This window comes from Peromyscus maniculatus, chromosome 18, assembly GCF_049852395.1.
Source record: "Peromyscus maniculatus bairdii isolate BWxNUB_F1_BW_parent chromosome 18, HU_Pman_BW_mat_3.1, whole genome shotgun sequence".
Classification (NCBI taxonomy): Eukaryota; Metazoa; Chordata; class Mammalia; order Rodentia; family Cricetidae; genus Peromyscus; species Peromyscus maniculatus.
Window position 1 is genome coordinate 14,416,883 of NC_134869.1, and position 23,888 is coordinate 14,440,770.

At 40.9% G+C, this 23,888-nt stretch overlaps 1 protein-coding gene across 6 annotated transcripts in view; it reads right to left on the reverse strand.

Annotated features, from left to right (window-relative positions):
* Positions 1–23,888, reverse strand: part of Ano4 (anoctamin 4) — a 394,739-nt gene that overhangs the window by 173,365 nt on the left and 197,486 nt on the right. For all 6 annotated transcript variants that reach the window (XM_015998459.3, XM_015998460.3, XM_076554596.1 and 3 more), the window contains one exon: positions 14,140–14,334. In XM_015998459.3, coding sequence (XP_015853945.3) covers positions 14,140–14,334 — 195 coding nt within the window. The remainder of the gene's footprint in view (positions 1–14,139; positions 14,335–23,888) is intronic.

Here is a 23,888-nt window from a genome sequence, read left to right on the forward strand (position 1 = left end):
AGGGAATTCTGTCCTTTTACCTGGTCATTTACATCAGCCGTAGCTCAGGGGAAATCTTAGAAGAAGGAAGAAATGAAATGAATTCAAATCTTCTGGAGGGTCTGGAATCAGAAACTAGACACGTGTAGGGATATATCTGGTCCTATAAACACCTTCCATCCTCCTCATTTCTACCTTCATTTCTAGCAAAATCATTTAATGTGCCACAATCTGGAATGTTATCAACACTTGAGTGGACCATACAATCAATATGGACTTGGGACATACTGGAGAATGGCATTTGGCTAATCATGAGAAAGGTCTCTCATGTACAGATGTAACAAACCATCTGAAGCCTTCAGCCTAATGGGTCACCTTCAAGAAATTTGCCTTGATCTTTCCTAGGATTAGCAGGATGGTCATGTCCTAAATTATAACACATCTTTATACCAAAAGCTATAAACATCAAGAGATTCTTGTGAGTCCCAAAGAGAGGTCTCCTTGGTGTTCTGTAGTCTCCTGGATGGTGTGGTCTAGTGCTTATGAGCAGAAGTGAGAATTCAAGATCTGGAGAGGTTGGAGAACAGAAAGTCCGAGATTTTCAGCATTACTAACATGTTGTTTACTCTTCCAGTATGAATGACAACTGTTGATATTCAGAAAGGGATAGAGTGGGAGGAACCTGCCACTCACACAGCATGCCTCATAGGAGCCAGAACTTGGCACCTTGCACATCGGCTGTTCAGCTCTTAAATAGGCACAAGAAGACGTTTTCATCATCTGATCACATACTATGGTTAAGGGCATATGCTTTGAAGGTCCAGCCCTACTTGCTTTATTCTCGTGAGTTGTACACTTAGATCTCTTCAAACTTCTTAAAAATAAAACTCACCAAAAGCCTTGGGTATAAGAAGCAGTTTCAAATTCTATAAGCATGATGGCCTCCCTAGAGAGTGATCATTTGGGTTTTCTCTGAGGCTGCATTTTCTTAGCCTTTCTTCATTGACTTTGAATGCAACAAAGATGATTCAGAAAATCCTACCTGAATGTATTCTATAGGTCAAAATATGTGTCTGCATTTCTTGGCAAAGGAAAAAGAAAATGTAAATAAGAGAAGAACTGAGTGTGAATTTTTTTAGGAAGCACAATCTCATTTCTCAGCAAACGAAATTCAGGAGCACTGATACCTGTGCTTACCAAAATCCACATGGATTATTTTCTTAAGCATACCTTATTTCTTGAATTCACGTCATACCTCTACAAAATCCACTTACAGAGGAAGAGATTCAAATGAAGGATGATTAGTGTTATTACCACCCACAGCACCAGCTGCTCTGAAAGGCACCAAACCAACCTTCCATGCAAAGACAAATGGAATCTAAGCCCAAAGTAGCCCTGTGTCTTTTCTTCCATACAGTGTAAAGTCATGTGGACCTTTTTTCCCCATCAAAGATCCATCCTTCAAATAGAAAAATGGTTGGATAATTTTGTACAAATTTCAGATCTGTTAAAAGGGATTGCCTTGGGTTCAGAAACAAGCCCAACTTCTCAAGAAAATGCCAGTTTTCAGGGAAAGGGGGATGAAAAAACACAATTTCATACTTAAACCACTCTCATCTAGGAAAAAAAAAACAAAGATGACAGAACAGGAAAAACATAAGAAATTAAGATGTAAGGTTCTTGTTGGGTTGTCAGTGATCACATTTTTACTTTTAGGAAAGTCATTTTATTTTCCAAATCACAGCCAAGTGTAAACCTATCCTTTAGGACTGCTGTGTCAACTCACTGAAGTGAACATTTGGAAACAACAGAACATTGTCCCAACATAATGTTGTGGTATCACAATAATGATCATTCTAAGGATTAACCAAGCATTTACCTTTTCCCTATTTCTTCCTTCTTAGATTAAAAAAAAGCACCTTAGAAGGTACTTACTGAATCTGTTGATTTAGGACCAGGACTTAATGTTCATTTGGGAAGTAAACACAGAATGCAGGGAAACATGAATACATTTTATATTACGGCCAGAGAGTGGGAGGATTTAAAAAAAAGTGTAAAACAGAACATAAAGGAGATGCTACAAAGTATGATGACATGAATGTGGGAATAAACAGTGGTACGCCATTAAGGAAACTACGGTCTTCTCAGCAGAATCTAGCTGGTCCTATCTTACGCCATTAAGGAGGCGACAGTGTGCTCAACAGAATCTAGCTGGTCCTATCTAACCCCTGTTTGAGTTTCTTATACCGAAAATTGAACTATTTCAGGTTTATGTCTAAAACTGACTTTCTAGAAATATTGTAACTAAGTCATGTGAATGAGAAAATTGGGTCTCTACAACTGGAATCTTGCCCTTGCCATTTCTTGGCCATATATTACCCTTCCTTGGGCCTTGTTTTCCTCAGCCACAAAATAAGGATAACAGAATGAGGATGCAATGGAAATTAAATGAGATATTGAATGCAGATAACAGTTCTTGAGGTAGATGATACATAGGTTGCTTAATAAATCATAGTTGTAACTGTGTTGTTATCAAATTGCACACTTAATACTGATACATTCAGAGCATGGGGATCACTCTAGTTCACTGGACACAATAAAAGCTTCTCTCTGATGAAATCAATACAACTGGTATCAAACACCATCTCCATGGAAAGAGAAATGATTATGTATAAATGGGAAAGGACCACTTAGGTTCTTAAAAGTGAGATAAAAGATGTGCTAGAAATCACTTGGGAAAGAAAGTAATGAATCATTAACAGCGAAGTGTCATTTCACAAACTCAAAAGAAGAACAAAGGGTATTGCATGTGACTAATGACACTTTTCTGTGGCTAGATGATGTGCTTAACATATAATGAAATAGATAAAGAAATAGTGTAGTAAGCTACTAGCTCTATTTTGTATGGTAGCATCATTAGGCTAAGAATTGGATCTACCCACTCTGCTTTACAGCTTCAAACTCAAAGAATTGAAATCAAGGCTTTAGTGCATTCTGCTCTTGCCTCCTGAGTCATAGTCCCAAACTCATAGTAGTACTTGGACTAGTGGCTATAAAGGAAAGAAGAAAATAATATTCATCAATTATGAATGGCTAAATGGTTAAGTCAAATGAAATTGATTACACAAATACCAAAAACAGAAGGAAAAGAAAACTGTAAAAGATGACAGAATGGTTTTTTTTGTCAGCACAGCATGGGGAAAACTCATCCTACTGATTTGTTCACATCTTAACTAGGATGCTGCTTTATAGTATGGTGATGAAGCATAAGATGATTCCAGGGTAGATGTACCTTCAGACTTCCAAATTTTGTTTTTATAAGACTATCCTTATTCACATGGACCACTTGTCCTTGGCATCATGCTGGGCATTTTACATGAATTAATTTATTTAATTGCCACCAAAACTACAAAAGACCGCCAAATAGAATACAATAGCATGAAATGTCCAGCTAAACTTGACTTGCAAATAAGCATCTTGATTTTATTACAAGTATACCCTACGCCACAGTCAAGGTATATGTTGAAAAGTACTTCTGTTGGAGAAAACACCTTAATAAAATACCTTGTCCATTCCTGCATGCTGTAATACTGATTGCCAGGAAATAGTTTTACCACTATTGTGAGTGAGTAACCACTTTCTGATTGGATTAGGGACTGGCTTCATAGGAAAGAATTTCATTATTGGTACTATAATTCTGGTCAAAAGCCCATGACTGGGAAAGTCATAGGCCCTAGGGTACAGCCTGTTATTATTTTGATAAATGAGCATGCTGTCAAATTCCTTTCTAAATATTTATGCTTATATCCATAGATGTGGGCTACTTGTGACCCTGGTCAAAGAAGCTTCTCAGTGCAGTGAGCAGCAGTCAGTCAAGAGATGCCTTATTGGTCAAAGTGCTGAGAATAAGAGACCAAGTACTCAGCCATAAATGGGACGTTTATATTATCCCATTCCCACCAAGGCTCAGAGAACATTATGGAAGATGAAATGGAAAGCATGTAAGGACAGAAAGATGGGGAGGAGGGCTGTTTGGTGCTGTCTTCCGGACACATTATGGCTACCGCACTCATGATCTCATAGCAGCTATGGCTACCTGTACAAGACCTGCACAAGCCCAAGGCGGCCACAATTCTGGCATAGGTGAGATAGATGATCACCAGGTTCCAGCCCCGACCAAAGAGCTACTGGCAGTTGGTAATTGCTGGGGGGAGGGAAACCTACTCCTTATTGAGGATATGGTCACTAGCATGCTTCTCATGCTGCAATGGATGGCCCCACACCCATGCACATATGAGCAGCATTAAATGGGTTTGGTGGGTTATCAAAACAAAACAAAGCAAATACAAAAAAAAAGGACACTGAATTTGGAGGGGGCATGTTAGGGAGGATATGGTGGAAACTGGATGGGGGAAGCGAGGCAGATACAATTATGTTTTATTATATCTATGTATGAAATTTTCAAAAATAAAGACAAAAGTACTTATTTGGTTTTACATTTAACTAGATAGGCTATGTTTAACCTGGCAACATTAACATAGCAAGAAGGGACATTAACAGCCTTACTTTATTAATGAGGAAACTGACATGGAGACAAGTTAAGTAAGTCATTCAGGGTTTTGTAGTTATTAGTATTTGTAGTATCAGGCTCCTTTCTCTATGTGAAAGGCCATCTCTTCCCATTGACATTCCCTAGTAACAATACTCCTATAATTTAATTTACCCCTGATCCTAAATTGATGTAGTTTTACTTCTCCCACAGCAGTCTCAGAACATCTGCCACAGTGGGCATTGTCTGCACACATTCCTCATTCCTCATGTGACTTCTATTCCCTATGAGGCATGGGTCCCTCCCTCAGTGTTAATAGTATAGGTAGGCAGGGACACTAAGGAATCCTGCTGTCCTAGTTAAGTGTATTATCGCTGTAATAAAATACCATGACCAAATGCAAATTGGAGAGAAAAGGGTTTGTTTGCCTTATACTTCCACATCATAATCCATCATTGAAAGAAGTCAAGGCAGGAACTCAAACAGGGCAGGAACCTAGAGGCAGGAGCTGATGCAGAGGCCATGGATGGGTATTGTTTACTGGCTTGCTCTCCGCAGCTTGCTCACTCTGCTTTCTCATAGAACCCAGGACTACCAGCCCTAGGACAGCACCACCCACAATGTGCTGGGCCCTTTCCCATCAATCACTAATTAATAAAGTATCTTAAAGGCCTGCCCACAACCTGATTTTATGGAGTCAGTTTCTTAATTGAGGTTTGCTTCTTTCAGATGACTTTAGCTTGTATCAAGTTGACATATAACTACCCAGCACACTTGCCCACCCATAAAGAAAGTTGAAGGAAGAGGTGTCCTTCTGTCTATCACTCTCTACCCAACAAAGGGGAAGGTGCATGAACAGTTGGACTTTCTTTACAAAATCTCAAATTAAATCACACAAGGGGGACATGGTAAGACTTCACCTACTCAAGATAGTCCAATAGTTCACTTCTTGATTCCTTTTTCAAGGCTGATTCTCTAGTTTTCCATATATGTCATTCAAATTTAAATTCACTAGCTTGGTTAATTGTTGGGAGTTGTGCAGCCTAGTTTCAGACCAGTATATGAGTGATCATCCAACAGGTCTCCAGATGAGGCAAAGCTCACGGGGACAGTCTCTCATGGCAAGGACCAGTGGACTTCAGGACAGCACCGAATACTGCTGGAACTGCATGACCTGCACACTCTCTACCCTCTCATAATAATTATGGTTCTCTTGGTGGTTTTTAGTGTCACTTTGTCAGTGGCACATGGGACAGAGGTGATCATTCCAAGAAACCTCATTTTTTCTCAAATATTTTCCCCTAAAATTCTTTAGGAACTGATGCATCTCAGGTTTCCTGTCTGGGGATGCCAGCTGCCACTCTAGACTCTGACAGCTGACCTGATTCAGTGCTGATAGGATCAGAGGCAGATCACCCCTACTTTTGTAAATATGATTTATTAAGTTTTGAATGATATTGTTCTTGAAAATGTGTGCCTATGTTGATCACCTTTTAGCTTTTCTATATTTGGCCAAGCTAGCAAAATGGTAAGTGTTGTTTTTCGTTTAAAAATGTTTTGATGTAAAAGTTGGGAAAAAACTTATTTGGTATTTATTTGGCTGGAGGTTAATATTGGAGGGTGGATAAAAACAAGTTTGTTGGTATGATGGAAAAGCATGTTTATTTTGAAGTATAAATAGCTTGAGCTATTCAGGGCCAGGCACTTGTGTGAAACTCATCTGGCGGTCTGACAATTCATTTCTTCTTGTTGACACCCCTTCCCTCTCTCAGGACCCGAACCAGGATGCAGCAGGTCCACAGTAGTTAATAACTAGTTCTTCTTGTCATTAACAAAGAGCCCTGAAAAGTCATCCCTTGCACATGATTGTAAATTGCAAAGACCCATGTTTTATATAGTTCTGCTCCACCTTAACTCTGAGCAAGGTGTCTTCCAAATAAATACTTGCCAGTACGCAGTAGGCACTCTGAAATGTTTGTAACCTCAAAGGTAGGATACACAAACAAAATGTTCAGGTTAGAGCATAAAAGGGCTAGAGGAATCTTCGGCCCTTCTCTTCATACTGAATGACCAGTCTGAGGTGGCTTTTAGAGCTCACTTAGGGAACTGGAATCACTAACTGTGTAAAGGGCAGCTAGATGACTTAATGGGTCTCAAGATGACTAAAATGTCCATGTGCTTCTACGATCGATGACTCACCAGACATAAGAACTGCGATGTGAGGGTTCTTCTCCCAATAGGAGCTATGATGCATTGGTGTCGGTACACTAAAAATAAAGAGGACCAACTAAAGTCACATGTCACCTGGCCAAAACAATTCATGCTTTAAATATGTATTTTTAAATGGGTTTCTTAGAATAATTTGCTTAATAGAATTTTTTTTCAGAGCATTTGGTGCTAAAGGATTGACTTTATTCATAGCTTCAAGAGTCCCTATACACAGGCTTTAAGAACCTACCATTGAATGTTGGATAAACATAGAGATGTGTTTTTAAAAGTGAAGACAGCAACTTGAGATTTGCTAAATTACACCTGGTTTATGTTATACTTTTAAGAAATATCTTAATAAAATCTCTTTAATTGTTGTTATGTTAGTGTCAACACAGATTATCAACTAAAGGAAAAACTGGCTGATGATACTCAGCTTGCGTTAGAGGAGGATACTGTATCCAGCTTTAGGCTCTGTACTTCCTAAAAAGGCAATAATGAAATGATTGTTTCTAAAGTCAGGGTGGATGGATGGTAAAGAACATGAATGTCAATCTTTAAATAAACCATGTGGAAACTAGGAAATAGTTCAATTGGAAAATAGCTTGAGAGATGAGTTTTTTAACAGCTGAAAGATCATATGAAAGTAAAATCATATTTAGTATGTATGACTTCTGAATAAAAACCTATATCTGGCAGGTAGATATAATTTAACAAACAACAAATAATTGTTTATTTAAAACATACTCCAAAATAATGCCTAGAGTTGGGAGGAACAGCAGATATAAAAAGGAATCGAGTGCTGTCCCTAGCAGCAGAATCATAAATCCTAAAACAAATGGGTCTATAACAGGGCTTCTGACTCCTATGAGCTGGGGAAAATGCACCTCCATTCCGATCAGTTAGACCATAAAAGGTTTCTTGGAGGAAGAGAGATGTAAATGCCATAAAAGTAGGAAAGTGTAAGAAAGTGTAAGATTGGGGCAAAGAGCCTTCCAAACTGACACAGGAATCCAAGAAATGGCACAGTAAAAGCCCAACTGAGGTACTTTATTAAAAAATGGTCAAAGCAGAATGAAGCTGAGAGGAGGTATATCAAAGGAGGTTAAGTCTGGAAAGACTGAACTACAGAGGACCTGGAAACTAGTTTCTAAGTCAACACTTCCTTCTAGATGGTCATGAGAAATTTCAAGAGGAGGACTGCCATTGACCCTCTTCAAATCAAGACTCCAGGGTGATGTGGGAAGCTAGATAGAGCCATTGCAGTTAATAACACAATTTCCAAATCCTTCTACTGGGCCCTGCAGAATTCTGTTGATTATCAATCAATCAGTCACCAATTAATCAATCTCTTTTTAGAGGGTTCCGTCCATCTGGCTCTAATTGAAACACAGATATTCTTCCAGGCCACAGCTTCCCCCTGGAAGCTTGATAAATGGGAAGTAATGAAAAAGTTGATGAGATCAATCCACAAGCTCTGACATGGCAGCATTCTTGTCCCACAGCAGATAAGGACGGAGAGCAGGTGTCGCTCTTGAGTCTCAAAGACACCTTCGTTCTACTTCCCTTCTCTTCTCCCCAGGTCCCCAATCCTTTAATCTCATGTTATTATATCCTGTCACCTTTTTTCATCTTACTTCTACCTGCTACTTCCGGGTCACATTTAGTCACTTCTTTAGACATTAACCTGGCTTTCCACATGCTCTGAAATGACTCAGTTTTCGACCACTTCAGTGTAAACTCAGCCCTCTAAGTTCACGGAAGTCTGGCTCTAGGCTTTCTGATGATACCCAACTGTGCAGCTACTCAGTTCCTTACACCAAATGCATTGCGTCTACATCTAGGCTAACAATATCTCCCTGTGTGCTTTAAATTATCTCAAGACTATTTACAATACCTAACACACTGTAAACAATATACAGTTGACATGCTACATTGCTTATGTGGTCGACCACTAGAAGACCTGCTCAGTATAGACATAGTTTTTTCCAAACATTTTTGATTCACCATTTGTTACAGATTTACAAATTTACAGATGCAGAACAGAGCCTCTGAATACAGGAAGCCAACTATGTATATAGTTGTTCCCATACTATAGGACTGTAGGAGATCTTGTGAGTAATATTTTTTCTCTTTTTTTATTGTTTTTTTTTTTTTTTGAGACAGGGTTCTTTGTTATGGAGCTCAGTCTGTAGACCATATTGGCCTCAGACTCAAAGATCAGGCTGCCTCTGACTCCTGATGGTGCTTGTAAATTCTTCAATGATCTTGTCTTCCAATTTATTACAGTCTCTTTTCTTCATGCCCTGGTATAGATCTTGTTTGCTGTTACCAGTAACAGTACCCTCCTCTACAATATTACCACCATGTACTCCCTTCTTAGAGTATCCTTGTTTAATATTCCATATCATCTTTGTTACACTTCCCTGTCCCCTCTGGGAACTCTGATCCTATGTTCACCACTGTTATTCCCTGGATATCTTTACTCTCCTGATTTATCAAGCTTAGATCATTATACTCATTATATCCCTTCTATGTCTTGTCAATGTCTTTAGTCTCTTTTCCTACTGCCTTAGCAACATCATAATCCTGGTCAAAGGATTCTCATCTGACTCTACATACTCACATACTTCAATAAGGTTAAAGAGAATACAGTTATGATAGTTGTTTCATGGCTGAGTCTCACTATCCAGTACTGTGGAATGTCAAGCAAACTCCCTATTTGGACCATTATCTTTCTCTTCCTCAGCTCCATTATCCTTCTTAGTTATGATCTTGCTTCTTTACAGCAAAGATGAGCCTGACACCATGGGAAAGGAACTTCATTACACCAGCTAAAAATCCAAATAGTCCCCTTCCTCCGTGTTACCTGTCATCACAGACACCACCCTTGACTCTACCGTACAGAGTGCTCATCTCTACCACCGAAACTTCTCCCTTCTTCTGACCATCCTCTGCTCTGGATGTGGAACTGGGGCTCTGGATGTGGAACTGGGGAAAGAAGCTCTCCTGCCTCACTTCTGCAACTGTTTCCCTGGTTCTTCAGCGTCTTTCATTCTAAGACTTCTCAAACGTTGTCTGGTACCCCAGCATCTAGTCTGTTTCCTCTCGTTCTCTTTCACATCCACCTCAGATGGAGTTTCACCGCCACCGCCTCACTAAAACTGCTCATATCAAACTCCTCACAGACGGCTGCGGCAATCGGTGGCCGATTCTCAGACCTCATGTCACTCGACTTTCAGCGTCTCCCCTAGATAATCACTCTCCTCTTCTTGATAATTCATTTCAAATCATTTCCCTCTGTGGCTGTCGTCTGTTCTTTCCTGGCCTTCATTAGTGGCTTATATCCCTAACTGCTGATTGACAGTGCTCAGTTCTTAGCTGCTGAACCCCTCCCCCTTTCCACCTACATCACCCCTCAGTATCCACAGCAGATTGGCTTCAAGAACTATGCTCAATTCAGCTATATGAAAGAGTGTAGTGCTTATACGGAACTCATGCACTGTCCGGTGTACTTTAAATCATTTTTACATTATTTTTAATACATAATACAATGTGAATGTTATGTGGATGGTTGTTACAGTGTATTGTTTAGAGAATGATGACAGGAATGAAATACACATATTTAGGACAAGTTCCCACACACACACATATGATACTTTTGACCTATATTTTGTTAAAACCAAGAGTGTGGAATGGGAGGTTGAAGTGTGGAGGGGCGGGGTAAAGGGGACAAGGGAAGGAATACAGGGAGAGATAGCTTAAAATTAAGGGGCATTTGAAGGCAGTATGGAACCCCAATACAGTAAAAGCTTCCTAAAATACATACATATATATGGAGGTTATCTAAATTAAATCACCAAAGAATTGGAGAGAGAGAACCCAGACTGGACATCTGTTGTCACTAAAGGAAGCTTCCAGTACCAGAATTGGGTTACATCTACTTGAGTTGTTGGCCAAAGGGGCCCCGTGAGAATCCCCAAGTAACCCAGGCTGTTGCCAAGACTATAGCTTATTCTCTGCAAACTGACAGCAAGGCCCCATTGCTGAAGACACCTCCCACACAGCTCATTGAACGTGGACACATCAAGCTAGTGCCCACACAGAGTTTTCACCCCTATATTCCAGTGTCCTTGGTACAGGAAAAGACTCTGTATGGTGTATCAAGAGAGAAATGTAAACACCAAACCAGCCACAGACCCTTTATCCACAATGAAGTACTACCAGCAGGACATGCTAGAGCAGTGGCGGCACAAGGCTTGTGGGAGTCACCCACTGGTATCTGATTTGACCTAAGACCTACTCCACAAGATGGAATCCATACCCAACACTACTTGGGTGACCAAGGACCTGAGACTAGATAGCCTAGGGACTTAGGGTAAAACCAAAAAATACTGGTCTAAAAAGAAAGAAAAGAAAGAAAAATGGAGTGATAAAATGACTCCCGATGATATTCTGCTCTACTTACAATACCTTGTTCAGGAATCAACAGAGAAGCTTCCGCCTGCAGCAGATGGGAACGGATGCAGAGACCCACAGACAGACACTATGCAAAGAGTGACAGACCTTGGAACACTCAGCCCTAAATGGGATGTTGCCATCAAATCCCTCCTCTCAGAGCTCAGGGAACCCCGTGGAAGGGGAAGCAGAAAGAGTGTAAGAGCCAGGAGGAGTGGAGGATACCAGGAGAACAGGGCGCTCTAAATCATCACGAGAAAAGCTCATATGAACTGACAGAGACTGAGGCAGCATGCGCAGGGCCTGCACAGGTCAGCACCAGGTTCCCTGCATTTTCATTGTGGTTTTTACTTTAGTGTTTTCAATGGGATTCCTGAGTGTGCAAATGAGTAGGTCTCTGGTTTCTGTGCCTTTTCTTGGGCTCTTGTCTTTCTGCTGCTTTGGCTAGTCCAACTTTGATGTGATAGTTTTTGGTTTATTTTGTTATATTTTTTAAAAATGAATTAAGCAATGAAAACCTAGCCACTATGATAAGGGTTATCAACTCAACCTATATCATTTATAGCTGCTGGGATATGGAAAATCAGTTTTTTTCCCAGTGGAGTAACAATGGGTATATTAGTCATTCCAGGGCAGGTCTCATGTTTAGAAGTAGTTTACCAAAAGAAAATGGACTCCATTTTTTTATTGTGTGTGTATACTTTTATTTGGTTACAGTTTAGTGGTTTTTTTTTTTTTTATTCTTTTTGGGTATGGTTTTATTTTGTTTTCCTGGTTTAGGGAGACTTTGTTGCTGTGTTGGATTTTTGTTTGTCTTTAGAGAAAGAACTTAAAATTAGGTGAGTATGGAGGGGGAGAGTACCTAGAAGGACTTGGGGAAGGGAAGAATATTATCAAAACATATTTCAATTTAAAATTGTTTTAAATAATAAAAAAAAGAAAAAAGAAACAAACAAAAAACCAAGAATGTGAAGCTTCATGATTTGAATGGCCAGTTGAATTTCTTTCTTGGTTATCTCTATCTATTGTCTTTAAATTCAACGTTTACTCTAACAAATGTCAATTTTAAATCTCATTCCCAGAGACCTTAAACTCCAGAGACATTTCTTTACCATCCAAAAGACCTCACTAGTTCTAAGGCTGTCTCACCTACAATCAAAACCCCAACACCATTCCATTTTTCTCCTCCAGCAGAGGATGTCTGAAGCCTGCCCCATTTCAGTGGATGCTACGCCTATTTTCTCTAGCCCATACCTTCAGAGTCCTCATTAGTTCTAGGTCCTCTCTTATTGCACATCTGGTCCATTGGGAAAAAATCTTTTGACCCACTTGACAACAAAATCTCACTTCTGTCTCTGTTGGAGTTGCTCTCATCATCCTCACGAAAAGGTCGGGAAAGGTGACTCCCATGATCAGAAACTTGGGTGTTCTTTCTGGATTTAAGATACGGGATGCATTGGAACAGCAGGCAAGGGGAAGGGAAAGCTAAGAGGACTTGGGTTGCCATGGAAGCCTGGAGATTTGTGTCTGGGGACTGGGCATGGTCCAGCACAGTCTGGAGCATCAGAAGAGTGGAGCAGGCATCTCCCACACTGTGGTAATGGAAGGTTGATAACAAGGAACAGTCACAAAGAAGCGGGGAGTGGGGGAGGCTAGAAACGATTGGATTAACTAAAGAATGGCTAGGAATTATGAAAGAAGAGCAACAAAGGTGTCATTTCTTTGCAACCTTTAGCTTAGAAGAAGGAAAGGTGATAAAAAGACATAAAGGAGAGGGACAGTGTGAAGTGGAGATGATTAGAACTGGCGGAGCATGAGTCTTGGCATACACTCAAGGGAACAGCCAGCAGTATGTGAGGGATAAAGAGAGGAAGAAGAGGAAGTACGCTCTTCTGATTGCTTCTCCAGAGAGGAGAGGTGTCCAAGCCAAAGGACACAGGCACAGGCTTGTCAAAGTCAGTGGGAAGATCTTGTCCTTGGAAAATAGGACAGAAAGGACGATGGAAGAAGGGAAGGGGTTCCTAGTCATTCATTCTCAGCAGCCTGGGGGTTTTCTTGAAGAGGTTAGGAAACAAAGCCACCAGTTCAGAGGGAGGAGGATGTGACTGAGCAACAGCTGGAGGCTTGGCTTCCACAACTGGCCACCATTTATAGGACAGTACAGAGAAGAACCGGAATTTGGTAAAACCTATTCTAAATGACTTCTGAATCATCTTTCAACTGACCAGAACATTGTCTTGTTCAGTGGTATTCCCAGAACAATGTCTAGCGTACAGCAAGAACTCAATACATATCTGTTGAATTTTAATGCATGAATGACTACTTAAATGAGACTCTTTCCAAACAAGTACATACAACCTTTCAGTTGAAATCACAGGTTTTAATGTAGAATTGGCTTAACGCATTAGATCACAAATGTTTCATAGAAACCTTGAAATTTAATACGATGTCTCACTCAGGGTGATGCAAGCAAGCCAATCCAGACAACTCACTCCCATTCAGAGTGGACATTCGGAAACAAAGTTTCCCTGGGTTGTCTTAGAGCAGATTATGAGGAAAATGGCTAACTCTGTTCAATTGTTCAAGGCTTTCAGAACCGAGTGAGAGTTTATCATTGTGGTTTTCACTTAGATTTGGCCAGGATAGGTGGAATGTGTCCTTAAGATCCTCTGTCACCTCTCTCTCTCTCTCTCTCTCTCTCTCTCTCTCTCTCTCTCTCTCTCTCTCTCTCTCTCTCTCTGTTTGTCTGTTTCTGTCTGTCTGTCTGTCTATCTCTCTGCTTATTGGTCCTAGTGACATTTGCCACTGATTGGCGATGAGGAAAAATAAGACTTCTTTTTAAAACATAAGCCATCTGGAGGCGTAGCACAGGGTACTAACAGCACAATGTAGGTGAATGGTGTTGCTGATGGAGTGGGTCCCTGTTGAACTTGCCCATTCATTACCTGCGTGGAAAACTTTGTTTTTTCCATTAGCGATTCCAGAAGAGCTGGCCTCCATTTTTATTGACCTTCTGCCTGGTGGGAGTGAGGAATGCCTGACCACAGGCAGGCGACGACGTGACCCTGGGCGGCTTGCCACACTTCGCCGTTGATGGATTTGCAAGCGCCTTTCAGCCCCATGAATAGATAAACTTAAACCTGCAATGAGAAATAGCACCATTAACTGAAGAGGTCAGTTCTGGAATGGCTAAAACACAAATTTATGTCCTGGCATGAACTCCAAAGAAAATCAGCAACTATTCCTAAGGTTTGTGAGTCACATTAGAATTGTGATTTTTTTTTTAACATTATCTACTAGACAGTGCTTCATTTAAATGGGGACATCCTCGGTTATCATTAAAGAAATCCTACAAATGGTAATTACTGTGTCATATATTAAACTTAACAAACTGTCTTCTAAACTCTTGGGAACATCTGTGCATAGTTTCATATTTTATTTTATTTTTTATTTATTTATTTATTTTTGGTGTTTTGAGACAGAGTTTCTCTGTGTTGCTTTGTGCCTTTCCTGAAACTCACTTGGTAGTCCAGGCTGGCCTCAAACTCACAGAGATCCACCTGCCTCTGCCTCCCGATTAAAGGCGTGTGCCACCACCACCTGGCGTCATATTTTATTGTAGCTAGAGTTTTCTCCAGTCCTACCCAGCCCCATGGACCCCACAACTGCTTATAAAATAATAATTCAGAAGCTCATATTAATTAAACTGCTCAGCCATTAGCTCAGGCCTGCCATTGTCTAGTTCTTACACTTAAACTCAGCCCATTTCTGTTAATCTATATGTCACTGCATGTTCCATGGCTTTAGCTGCTGCCTTTACATGTTGCTCCCTGGACAGCAGGCTGGCCTCTCCTCTGCCCGGCCTTCCATTTCCCAGACTTCTCCTCTCTCTTTGTCCCACCTATACTTCCTGCCTGGCTACTGGCCAATCATTGTATTATTTATCAATTAATCATCCACAGCATTTTATGGCACTTTGGGATCAAGGAACTGATGCTGAATATCTGGAGTGTCAATGACAATCATTCTTCATGGGACTAACAGAGAAGCCAGAACTGGTGATTGGAACAGCCTGGAAAAATAAAAAACTCCAGGTCCAAATTAGTTTTTAAAAACACACATTGGTTACCATTGGAGGTGGCTAAAATACCAAGTTATTATTCAGGAACCTGTCAAAGTAAAAGAAGCAAATATTTATCCTGTCTTTCCAGTACCAACCACATCTCAAGGGAGCCAAATAGTTGATAAGAGAAAGTTCTTGATAACAGAATAGCCATATAGGCCCATGGCACAGTTGTGTGTTCCTATGCCATTAAGTTCCTCATCCTGGCAGTGTCTACTGGACAGTCTATGGATTAGGGCTTGTCTTCCACTATAGGATGAGGGAAACATCCACTTTTCTTCTGATCCAATGGTTGGTAGGGAATTCAGGGAAAGCTAACAAACTTCTGTCCTAGGGTTCTGTACATTTACCTCCCTATGGATTGCTTAGTGTGAGTCTCTCCTCAAGATCTGGTTTCCAAACCCATGATACCATGAGTCTGAGTATTGGCCTTTGAAGTTTCACCCAAGTTTGGACTAGCTAGCTAGCCCCTTGGGAACATTCTGGTAGGTTTCCTCTGTCAGTCAGTACCCTGATGGGATGCCAAAGTATGGACATGAGGGAATAGAAGATGTCCCTTTCTGGGGCCATAACTGGCACACTGGTCTCAACCTATCTTTCTTCCCGTCCACTTTCCTCCATCATATCATTCTAAGTTCCACATTTTCAGAGTACAGCCTGGATGTCTCCAGACCCAGAAGACTCTAGCAGAGTCCATACAAACTTGTAGATGACAGAGAAAAGGGACGGGAGGAGAAATTTTTCAGTCAACATTAGATAGCACAAGGAGGTTCAGGCTGAAAATATTAGCTAGGCCACTTTCTACTTATTATACCTTCTATGGGTGAGTGCTGGGTAAAGGGAACAGGATTGTGGCTCAGCATGGCACTCCTCGATGTTATATAACACCTCTCAAAGAAGTATAAAGTGACATAAATGAGGATAAAAATCACACTGTGGATATGTAGCGGCATAGGTACTTGAAACTGTTAAATCTTGTGCTTAAAAATGTAATAATGTAGATCATGGGGAGAATGTTAAAAATAAATGACCTATGAGTAGTTTCAACAGAGCACAGCTATGAGGAAGGGAAATATGTCACAGTGGAATTTTGGAAGAATCCCCAATGCTGAAACAAACCCATCCTAATCCTCCTACAAATCAGGAGTCCTCAGAGTGCCAAACAAGGCTTGGCACATTAAATCTCTCCTTCTCAAGGGCCAAGTCCATTGACATGAGAGAGATGTAAACAAACATCTAATACAAGAAGAACACATGTGCTGCAAACATTTGAAAATGTTGAAAAGTATAAAGATTGCAAAGTCATATCTTTAGAAATGAATCATCATCCAATAAGTTACATCACCTAATTTGTTCTTAATTACTTTAGAAAATGATGACACTGGCTAACAAAATATCAGACATTCTTCCAGACCGGTGGTTCTCAACCTGTGGATTGTGACCCCTCTGAGGGTCCAATGACCCTTTCATCAGTTATCTTGCATATCAGATATTTATATGATTCATAACAGTAGCAAAATTACAGTAATGAAGTAGCAAGAAAATAATTTTATGGGTGGGGGTCACCACAACACGAGGAACTGTATTAAAGGGTCACAGCATAGGAAGGCTGAAAACCACTGCTCTATACATTGATTTTTATCCCATTAATGCTTCACCACAAATGTAACACACACACACACACACACACACACAGAGAGAGAGAGAGAGAGAGAGAGAGAGAGAGAGAGAGAGAGAGAGAGAGAGAGAGAGAGAGAGACGGATCTGTATTTTACAGATAGGAAACCTGAGGCTCAAGAAGCTACTTGTCCAAGGTCACACAGAGAGATTCTGCTCTTCTTAACTAAGCCATGTAAAAGGACAGACTGAATACCAATACAAAGCATGACTGTTTTAAGCATGCATTGGTCCCAAGAGCTTGAGGTCTATTTGTGTAGAGATAGGAAAGCATAAAATTCCGACCTTCTTTTGAACCACTGTCTTCTAGAATCCTCTCCTGGTTGTCTTCCCCTGATTCATGCCACCATCACGCTCAAATGCCCTTCTGGTTCTTGACTGTCGTTCAAACACCTTCATGGTGAGAACCAGCTGGTTCCGTCCCTTCTCTTTGAAGCATTTCAATTCCTCTGTTCACTCCAGTTAGTACCCTAGTCTTTAATATTTCAACAGGCCCTTTATTATGCAACATCCTTAAACTCTGGTTCATCTTCTGGACCACCAAGGGCTTGTTTCTCCAAGAAGATCAAATCTCCGCTGGCAAGAAGCATGCTTTTCACTTGTTTCATTCTTTCCTCGGCTCTGAGCAAACTACTTCCCATACAACAGATGAGAGATGATGGTTCCCTCTTCCAGCCCTTTCTCCTCCATATGTTGCCTTCTACTTGATGCAATCACGTCTTTGTCACAGATGACACACAAGCAAAAGCTAGCCAATAAAATGGCCAATTTCTAATTAAGCATTTTCTGTTTCACATTTATACCATGACACTTCTCTGTACTCCTGTGACCTACAACTTGGCCATCTCCCTCAGCTTCAACAGAAACCTTCTTTTTCCTATCAGACAGGAAGAGGAGGTCCAGATGAGGTAAGTTTTCTATTCTCTCTCCCTCCTTTCAACAAGAAACTGCATTTAGAAAAACACTTCTTCTATCTGAGAGCTCTCATTTACCTTGATAAAGGCTCCAAAGACAGAACTTCTAGAAACGCATATCTTTAGGGCTGAAGAGGGGGTAAGTACAACAGGAGTTAAGATACAGGTGCTGGAGTCAGAATTTGGGGGCTCAAATCATAGCCATACTTACCTAGAGTAAGTGATTTGATAGCTTTGTTTTGTCTGTTTTTAAAGCTTTTTTTTTTTCCGCCAAAGAGTGGGGTTGAACGTAAGGTTGCTATGAGATTAAGCCAATGTTTGTGACGTGCTACGGCAGTGTCAGATGCACACAGTAGGTTCTCAGTTCCAGGTAGCTGCCACCATTACCTTTCGTCTTACCTATGGCTTCCACCTAATCTTAGTCGGGTTTCTCGGTCCTAGCCTCTGACACTATTGCCTCTGGTCTGTTTTTAAGTTCTTGCTTTGGTTTCTATGACATTAAGCTTTTTTGCTACCTCTTACTTGTAAACCCTTGTTCCTTTTCTGGTCCTAGAGGTAGGAGTACTCAGTTCCTAAAATGCTGTAGCCAGTCGCCACAACACTAGTGAGCTAAAACAATAGGTGCTTATTGTCTCACAGCTCTAGAAGCTGCTAAGTCTGAAATCAAGGTGTTGGCAGGGTCTTATTTGCTCTGGAAGCTTTGGAGAGGAATAGGTTCCCTGCCTCCTTCAGCTTCTCAGCCTGCTGGTGTTATGGTGAGCCTGGCCCTGTGGTCATATGTCGCTAACCTCTCATCTCTGTGGTCACACAGCTTTCTATGGTTGTCCAGTTTATCTCTTAGAAGACATTTGTGATAATGCTTAGGGGATATCTGCATAATTTTGATAATCTCTGCTCTCAAAACCTGTAACATAATCCCATATGCAAAAACTCTTTCCAAAGAATAATTATAAATCCAAAAATTTAGGTCTGGACATATATTTATTAGTCTGCCACAGTGGTCGTGCCCCATGGTCTGATTTTGGGGTTCTCATCTTCCAACATCCTTGGTAATGTCTGAGGTGCCCAGCTGATCTGATGCATCTCATGTCTCTGCACCTCTGTGTGTCCAGTTCCCACATTCCTCCTGCTTTGCTCTGGCTCCTAAGCTTCAATCTTCCCTCTCCTCCTTGATCCATATATAGGAGGGCTACTGGTTTTGTGGTTGTTAATCTTGTTCTAGCCATATCACTGAAGTTGTTTATCAGCTGTGGGAGCTCCCTGGTTGAATTTTGAAGGTCACTTATTTATGCTATCATATCATCTGCAAATAGTGATACTTTAACTTCTTCCCTTCCAATTTGTATCCCCTTCATCTCCTTCAGTTGTCTTATTGCTCTAGCTAGAACTTCAAGTACTATGTTGAATAGATATGGAGAGAGTGGACAGCCATGTCTTGTTCCTGATTTTAGTGGAATGGCTTTGAGGCTTTGAGTTTCTCTCCACTTAATTTGATGTTGGCTATAGACTTGCTGTAAATTGCCTTTAGGCAATTAGTATCCCTGATCTCCCCGAGATTTTTATTCATGAAGGAGTATTAGATTTTGTCAAAAGCCTTTTTAGCATCTAATGAGATGTTCTTGTGTTTTTTCTTTCAGTTTGTTTACATGGTGGATTACTTTTACAGATTTTCATATGTTGAACCATCCCTGCATCTCTGGGATGAAGCCTACTTGATCATGGTGGATGATCTTTTTGGTGTATTCTTAGATTCAGTTTGCAAGTATTTTGTTGAGTATTTTTGAATCTATGTTCATAAGGGAAACTGGTTTGCAATTTTTTCTTCATTGAATCTTTGTGTGGTTTGGGTATCAGGGTGACTGTAGCCTCATAAAATGAATAATTCTTCTATTTTCATTTTGTGGAATAATTTGAAGAGTATTGGTATTAGCTCTTCTTGGAAAGTCTGCTAGAATTCTGTGTTAAAAACCATCAGGCCCTGGGCTTTTTGGGTTGGGAGACTTTTAATGAATGCTTCCATTTCCTTAGTACTTATTAGTCTATTTGTTTATCTGATCTTGATTTAACTTCAGTAAGTGGTATCTATCAAATTACTGAGAACCCCAGTGCATCTACAGGAGCACAGTAAGTGCTTTACATATTGGTTTAAAAGGGTGGGGGCTCAGATTTCCTTTGTGGTCCCATACCTTTTCATAACTTGAAAATACACTAAACTGTAAGGGGTTTTTTCCATCAATAAAATCAAAGTCTCAGGTGATCCCTCCTCCTGGCCCATCTCCAAGGGGCATTGTTCCTGGCTGAGCTGAGGGTGAGAGGGGGTCTGGGGCAGCGATCTGCTTTCATCTAAACGTCATTCCCATGATTCAGAAGAGCTGTGTCTCTGTCAAGTGTTTTACAACTTGTGGCACCGGTAACTATGTGCTACATCACCCTCCTTGTCCTTTCCCGAGTAAATTACTGTTCAAAACATAGAAAAACTCTGTTTTCAATGTCACCACCCAGGAGCAAAACACAGGATTTATTTATTCCCAATTTAAAAAGATAACAATCTGCAAAGCAGGGCTGTTTATTTTTAGTTTTCTCCCTAACTAGCAAGTGGAGAGTACTAAATCTAGCACTTTCCCCAAACAAAATTGAGGTGAAGATGTTTTTGTTTACTCTCGGGTCTGGGTTAACTTTCTGGGACTTTTCTAATAACTTTTCTTATTTGGCTCAAAGAATATTTTGTACAAGGTTTATAAAATAGGCCGAGACACCCTGTGATGTTAGGGAGGAAAAAGGTCAAAAACAGAGGCATATACTTAGAAGAGAACAGCTTGTGAGACCTTAACTTTGGCATGTTCCCATGGAGGGTACAAATCAGTGCCCCTCCACAAGGTGACCTCCAGTGGACCTAAGACAAACATGTTCCAAGGAGGTTTTTTTGAGCACCATTCAAATTGGGTGTTAACTAGAATGGGAACCTTCTAGGGAGGGTCTGAGGCCTAAGCCATCTGGGTTCCTCTAGAGACCTGAAAATGGGTGTTTCCTAGATGGGAGAGTTTGCTCTAACCATGTCATCCTCTGTCACACAAGGTTCTCCGGCAGGCCTCCTTCTGGTGTGTGTGTGTGTGTGTGTGTGTGTGTGTGTGTGTGTGTGTGTGTGTGTACATTTCTCAATATGTGCCAGGATTTTTTTTTGACAGCTTGGCATCAGGAATGGCACACAGATCTGGCAGTACTAACATATCAAAACCAGGAAGAACTTCTTTCTAGGATGTAGTGATTTGCGATTTTGTGGACAGTTGTATGTCTGATGATACATGGACATGGCATTCACACACTTTGAAAAGAGGGCAAAATTCTAAGGGCTGGATATAAAATGCAGCCAGGTTTAACATTTGCCTTGATGTCAGCAGGAGGAAGTTATAGAATGAGAGCCTTGGTGAATGTTGAACTAGCATCCCTGGAATACAAGTAAAGCATCTCAGATGGATTACTGGTGTTTTCTCTTTCAAATCTACCTTTACACTATCTGTAGCCTCTTTGTACCTTCCTCCTGATGGTAGGGATAAATGCAAAGCTCCTTTATTGTCCTCGGCTTCAGAATTCTACCAGAAGGACTTCATTTCAGGGAAATTTGGTGGCAGAGTAGATTTTTGTTCCCAGCTCCCGCCTTCACTCTGTTTTGTAGTCACTTAGCAGCTCTTCTTAGTTAAGAGGAAAAGCATAGAGTCCTCCTTGATATGGAACTTGGCCATCATGACTTGCCTTGTCCAGAAAGATGGTTGGGGGCATGATAAAAGCTGACATATGAAATATGCCTCTGTGGTGTGGTCTTGGCCTCCTATGCTTCTGTTACTACTATCAAAAACACATTTCTTAGGTAGTCATGGGTCATAGAATGAGAAACACATAATACACTGGGCTTCACCACAGACTGTAACCAAGCTTCCCCTAAGAAATGAAAGACAAAATTTTCTGGGTGTCAACCACTGAGGTGAGGGGTGGGTGATACACAGCAGAAACCAACTGAGCATGGCCCCCTAAATAGCACACACAGGGAGAAACAAAGTAATTCCAATGCTGATAGCTTACTCATGAGTGGCAGATTTAAAAATAAGCACTCTCCTTACCCCAAGTGTTCACCAGAACCCCAATCTTACACATTCTAGAATCAGCACATTCATGGTATTTCTGAAAGAAAATCTCATTGCTCCACCTCCTACTGTGGCAGTCATCCCACACTATCCTAAACACACACACACACACACACACACACACACACACACACACACACACACACACTTCCCTGCACTCTGCTGCCACATGGTACATATACAGCAACATTAAAGTTTATCTATCTGCAATAGGATTCCCTACCTCTCTCTCCTCTGAACTCAGAGCTCATTCTGCATCTTACTTAATGCTTATCACAATGTGTGATTCACAGTCAACCCTCATGTGGTGATGGCTTGACTATGGGATGTCACACACTGGCTTGAGTCTTGAATGCTTGGTTCTCAGCTTCTGGTACTATTTTAAAGGTTGTGGAGCCTGTAGTCGGTGAGGCATGGAAGGCAGGAGTTAGCTCTTGCAAGGGTCTGGCCTTGCTGCTGGCCTGGACTCTCTGATTCCTGTCGAACACCAAGTGAATAAGCTGCCACTCCACACTCCTGCTGCCATGTGTGGAGCTGTTCCAACTTCCTTCCCCACCAGGATGGACTGAAATCCCTCTGAGAGGGTCAATCAGAGAAATCCTCCCCTCTCTTAAGTATCTTGATCACAGAGACATAAAGATGGCTGACTTAATGTAGACTTCTCTAGACCGGAACAGAAGGAAGGTATTTCAAGTATAGAACAAAGTAACTAAATTATACAAGTCCTCTCAAATTCCATACCTGGTTTAGCTGTTTTTTAAGGAAGAGTGGTCTGTATTATCCCAAAAAGGGTACCTGAAACTTTATAGGAGGGAGGAGCCAGAGGAAGCGGTAAATCAAGAAACTTTGAACAACTCAGCTCTTCTCTCTAGCTGTGGTGGTTTGAAAGAAAGTGGTCCCCACAGGTAGTGGCACTATTAGGAGATGTGGCTTTGTTAGCATAGGTGTAGTCTTGTTGAAGGAAGTGTATCAACTGTGGGAGTGGGCGTTGAGGTCTCCTATGCTCAAGCTATGCTCGGTGTGGTACATAGTTCACTTCCTGTTGCCTGAGGATCAAGATGCAGAACTCTCAGCTTCTTCTACCATGTCTGCCTGCACAATGCCATGAAGATAATGGACTAAACTTCTGACCTGTAAGCCAGCCCTAATCAAATGCTTTCCTTTATAAGAGTTGCTGTAGTCATAGTGTCTCTTCACTGCAATAGACACCCTAAGATGTAAGTTGTAGCTAGGGACTGGGGTATTGTACTAGGCCTGACCATGCTTTTTTGTATGGAGGAATTTGGACTTTGGGAGTTTGAGTTAGGAAAGCAGTGGAATGTTTTAAGTGCTGTTTAATGGGACATACTAGTAGGAGCATGGGAGGCAGTGGTGCTAAGAATAATTTAAACTGTGGGAGCCTGGCTCAAGAGGTTTCAGAGGAGAAGAATGTTAATATGTTGCCTAGAGATCATTCTTGTGATATTTTGGTGAAGAATGTAGCTGCTTTTTGGCCTTGTCTGAAGAAGTTACCTGAGGCTAAAGCAAAGAGCTTTGGATTAATTGCATTGGTAGAGGAAATCTCAAAACAGCCTCGTATTGACTCTGTTATATGGTTTTTAGTGGTCACTCTTGAAAATATTTATAATGAAAAGGAGCAAGCCAAGAAAGTAAAAATATAAAATGTGCAATTTGAGAAGAAAGGGAGCACCAGGAAGTAGAACGGCACTAAGTCCTGTGTTCAAGGAGACAAATGGATTAAGAAATTGAATAAAGGAAGTGGTAATCTCAGGGCATGATCTCACCCAGCTAAATTTCCAACTTGTGAAAAGGAATTAAAGAAAAGCTTAGAGCTGAGTGTG